The 5,424-nt window shown below is 42.4% G+C and overlaps 1 protein-coding gene across 3 annotated transcripts in view; it reads left to right on the forward strand.

The window, feature by feature from the left end:
• TYRP1 (tyrosinase related protein 1) overlaps nt 1-4,633 on the forward strand; it is a 185,688-nt gene extending 181,055 nt beyond the window's left edge. For all 3 annotated transcript variants that reach the window (XM_068121712.2, XM_078779621.1, XM_078779610.1), the window contains one exon: nt 3,646-4,633. In XM_068121712.2, the coding sequence (XP_067977813.1) occupies nt 3,646-3,845 (200 nt within the window). In that variant the 3' untranslated portion in view covers nt 3,846-4,633. The remainder of the gene's footprint in view (nt 1-3,645) is intronic.
• Nucleotides 4,634-5,424: the final 791 nt, after the last annotated feature.

A 5,424-nucleotide genomic window follows, 5' to 3' on the forward strand; every position in this document is an offset into this window, starting at 1 on the left:
AGGGCCGAAATCACGTGTCACAGGTAAGTGATTTAGAACGCTGGAGAGGTGAGTCTTATGGCTTGCTGGCCCAAATAATCTCCCTGATGATGTCCAGCGTTCGCTTTAGTTCTATTCTCATATCTATTCAAACTGACATTGACCCAACGGGTCATGGGTCGTCTAGGGGTAGCATCATCATCATCATTGGCTGAGGGGTAGCATCATTGGCTGAGGCGTAGCATCATTGGCTGAGGGGTAGCATCATTGGCTGAGGGGTAGCATCATTGGCTGAGGGGTAGCATCATTGGCTGAGGGGTAGCATCATTGGCTGAGGGGTAGCATCATTGGCTGAGGGGTAGCATCATTGGCTGAGGGGTGTCGCCCCTCGGCCAATGATGTCGCAGCTATACCAGATGAGGCCACCGCAGGGGGCAACTTCTCCACTCGCTCTCACTTTAGAGAGAATCAGGTTAATAAGAAACGTCTTCCCTGTGCCTCCAGGCGCGTCAATGAAAATCATTGATGACTGATTCGTGCGGATGTTGCTATTCGCGTCCATAGACGTGAGGTGTGATTCGTTGTCCGTGTCCGTAGCGCAGTCGGAGGGTTGATACGACATTCTTCCTGCAAATAGTATCGTTTGTGCTATCGTGAGGGGCGACATCATTGGCTGAGGGGCGACATCATTGGCTGAGGGGCGGCATCATTGGCTGAGGGGCGACATCATTGGCTGAGGGGCGACATCATTGGCTGAGGGGCGACATCATTGGCTGAGGGGTAATAAAGCTTGCACCGAACTCTTCATTGCACCGAATTAAATTAGAGTAGGCCCCTCCGACACCCCATGGCAGCTTCCAAGTGCCAGGTTTGCCAGGTTTGCTGCAATTGACTCTTTAGCACTTTGCTGCATTTCATCCACTGTTTGCTGCATTTGACTCCATTACGCACGAGGTAACCAACGGAGAAGAAAGGCGTGTCTTCACCTCATCATCGGGGGGGGGAGGAGTCAGCCAAGCGCGAGGAACAAGGCGTGGCTTTGCCAACGCGTCATCAAGAGGGGCGGGATCGGTAGCCCTCGTGACCAATCAAGGCCGAGGCGAGCTGACCGAGGGGCATTGGCTGAGGGGTGACATCATTGGCTGAGGGGCGACATCATTGGCTGAGGGGCGACATCATTGGCTGAGGGGCGACATCATTGGCTGAGGGGCGGCATCATTGGATGCGGGGTGGCATCCTTGGATGCGGGGGTGGCATCATTGGCCGAGGGGCGACATCATTGGCCGAGGGGCGACATCATTGGCCAAGGGGCGACATCATTGGCTGAGGGGCGACATCATTGGCTGAGGGGCGACATCATTGGCTGAGGGGCGGCATCATTGGCTGAGGGGCGGCATCATTGGCTGAGGGGCGGCATCATTGGCTGAGGGGCGGCATCATTGGCTGAGGGGCGACATCATTGGCTGAGGTGTAGCATCATTGGCTGAGGGGTCACATCATTGGCTGAGGGGTCACATCATTGGCTGAGGGGTAGCATCATTGGCTGAGGGGTCACATCATTGGCTGTGGGGTGGCATCATTGGCTGAGGGGTCTTCTCCTCACTGCTCATTACTAAAAACTGCTCTTCTATGTGAGGATTGATAAATAAAAGCAATTAGAACCAGTAAATTTAGTTTTATATGGCATTTTGCCTCTCTATTAGAAAGTGTGAGAAAATTATATATCTTCGCCATAGGTTGACCTTTGACCCCCACTGTAACCAAGGTAACCCCTTAATTATATATAATAACATTGACCCAACGGGTCATGGGTCGTCTAGTATATATATATATATATATATATATATATATATATATATATATATATATATATATATATATATATATATATATATATATTATTATATATATATATATTATTATATATATTATTATATATATATATATATTATTATATATATATATATTATTATATATATTATTATATATATATATATATTATTATATATATTATTATATTATTATATATATATATATATTATTATATATATATATTATATATATATTATTATATATATATTATTATATATATATTATAATATATATATTATTATATTATTATATTTTTATATTATTATTATATTATTATTATATATATATCTATTATATTATTATTATATTATTACATATATATTATATTATTATATTTTTATATTACTATTATATTATATATATATATATATATATATATTATATTATTATTATATTATTATTATATTATATTATTATGATATATTATTATGATATATTATTATTATATTATTATATATATATATTATATACTGTATATATATATATACGTAGTGTGTTCAAAAAGTATCCGACCTTTGTTCATAAAAGATACTCGCATCCAGATAAAAATTTTTATATAATAATCTCGTTCAAAGTAGTCCCCTTGGGCTGCCACACACTTCTCCCAACGGTTCTGCCACTGTCGGAAGCAGCGCTGGAACGCCTCTTTTGGGATGGCGCGCAGTTGGTCCGTCGCATTCCGCATGATGTCTTCTCTGGAGTCGAAGAAGACGGTTAGGTCAGCATGACTTTGACAGCTGCGGACCTGCCTTGCTTTTTTTGGCCTCGGGGATGTTGGATGCTTCCATTGTGATGACTGCAACTTGGTTTCTGGGTCGTACTCATAAACCCAGGACTCATCGCCAGTGATCACTGTGTTGAGGAAGCTGGGATCGCTGTTCACAGTCTCCAGCATGTCCTGTGCGATCTCCAAACGGAGTTGCTTCTGCTCAATCGTTAGCAGCTTTGGTACGAACTTCGCTGAGATTCTCCTGAAGCCCAAATCCTCCTTCATAATGGAATGAACGGTGTTGAATCTTGCGGATCGTTTCCACTTGGGAATCGCCAAGCTTTACACAAAATTTGATGCAGTAGCGTTGTTCAAGTTTTTCCATCATTTTGTCAAAAACGAAAATCCGACGGCGCTCACTTACATGTCCTCACTCATCGGCGGTCTGCCGTCGAATGACAGCTTCTGCAAGTGGGAAAAAATTCACGCGTGCGCATTAGGATCGCCTACATATGTGCACCAATCAACGCCTCCCTAGTTTCTTTTTTTTTACGCACGAAAAATAAAGGTCGGATACTTTTTGAACACAGTATATATATATATATATATATATATATATATATATGTATGTATGTATGTATTATATATATATATATATATATATATATATATATATATATATATATTATATATATATATATATATATATATATATATATACATACACATTATATATATGTATTATATTATTATTATGTTATTACTGTATTATATTATTATGATATGATATTATATATTATAATATGATATTTATACATGCCATGAGGCATTTATACTGTGAGACCGTACCGATAAGGAACAGACTGCACACTCTATAAATAAAGATTGCATCAACCAAATAAGGCCAAGCCTTGAGATGTTAATCCAGCTCTCAAAGTGGGGGCAGTTGGGGTTCAATCCTCATTTGGCGGGTCTAGCGGCCACTCGAGTTACTGTCTCATAAAGAATGTCAAACCGCCGTTGTCAAAATGGAAGGAAATAAGGCAACTGAATAATGTTTGTTTTCTTACCGAACCCGCAAACAGGGCGACGATTATCGCCACTGGAGGCCACAGCTGTGGCCGTGCTGTGCGCGCTGGTGCTGAGTGCTGCGCTGCTCGGTGCATGGACCTGCGTTCATCAAGCCAAGCACCGGACCAGGAGCGACTGGAGACCCCTTTTAGCCGATTATCACCAAGCGAACTGCTATGGCGGAGATCAACCAAGGGAGGTCGCCACAGACTGAGAGAGAAACGTCAAACGCCATCAGGGGGAGCGTGATTCCTTTTTCACGAGTGCGGCTTTCAACACAGTATATAATCTTTCTCCAAGCGGTATCACCTTGCCGAAAAGAAATGGGATACAAAAGAGAAAAATTATGGCCACTTAAGTGGAAAAGGCTGAGTCATGCAAAGTTGTAAAGTAACTGAATCTGAATTAAAAATTCAGAAAAATAAAAACGCAATGTATTCCAAAACGTGGTGATTGCTTTATTACCTCTGCCACCGAAGATTGGCAAAGGTTATGTTTTCATCCGCATGACTGTTTGTGAACAAGATATCTCAAAAGGTTGTGGATGGACTTGAACGAAATTTGGTGGAGATGTTGGATATGTGACACGGACGAAATGTTTAGATTTTGGTGAATATCGGGATCTGGATCCAATAATTTTAAAAGTGATTCTTCACCCTTGAAAGGTCAAGCCACAAATGATATAAAGCATGATATCTCAAAAAGTTGTGGACGGATTCGGACGAAACTTGGTGAATGAGTTGGTTAGGCGACAAGAACAAGCAACTAGATTTTAGTTCAGGTCCGAATCTAGATCCGGCCTATCAGTGGGATACTAAACTCAAATCAAAAACAATCTTGTGTGTGCGCCCTTGTAGCCTTGTAGCCTGAGCCTTCCCCCGTCGAAGTTTGTTCACTTAAGTTCCTTCCTTCACTGTTTTTGCTGTTCTTAGATTTTTCGCTTCTCCCCCGAACTTCCCCGAACATCTACTCTTTGTCTAACGTTTTAAATCCCCACCCCCCAAAAAAGCAAACAAACAAACAAAAAAAACATTTATTGCCCCTTCTCCACGTGTGCTTCTGTCCACGTGCGCTGTCTCGCCCTGCCCCCATTATCTCCTTGCCTTCCACCTTTTGCCCTGTTCACATGACTCGTGGTTGTCCCTCTCAGCCCTCTCCCCGTTGGTATTTTTGTGAATATAAGATTGTTCTTCACGGTTCTGTTTAAATATGTTTAAACTTTCCCCTGCAGTGTTTTATTCAGTGGTTAATAACAACACACTGTTTTTCTTCCGATTTAAAAGGCTCTTTTCAATTTCCTCTTCAACCCATTCCACTTCAAAAAAAAAATCAATCTCTTATAATTCTTTCTCACTACATGCTCTAAATTCTCATTCATTCCACCCCTCCTCCATCGTTCTTAAACGGATCTCTAACTTGAAAATCACAATAAACCCAGTTTGTTATAAATGTTCGTCTTTCATTAATCATCCACTTTCTAAACAACCCCCCTTGCCCCTCCCCTCCTAAACTACACCCTTGCCCCTCCCCTCCTAAACTCCACCCTTGCCCCTCCCCTCCTAAACTCCACCCTTGCCCCTCCCCTCCTAAACTCCCCCTCTAACCCCACCCCTTCAAAACTCCCCCCCCCAACCCCTCCCCTTCAAATCTCCCCCCCACCCTGCCATCCCTCTCCAATTCTCCCCCCTCCCACCTCCTCCTCAAAGCTGCCTCCTCCCCACTTCATCTCCCTTCTATCTCACACCTCCACCTCCCCCAACCTTCTACTTTCCTCTGCCCCCCCTCAAAGAACC

The sequence above is a fragment of the Myxine glutinosa genome, chromosome 1, assembly GCF_964187855.1.
Source record: "Myxine glutinosa chromosome 1, kmMyxGlut1.1, whole genome shotgun sequence".
Lineage (NCBI taxonomy): Eukaryota > Metazoa > Chordata > Myxini > Myxiniformes > Myxinidae > Myxine > Myxine glutinosa.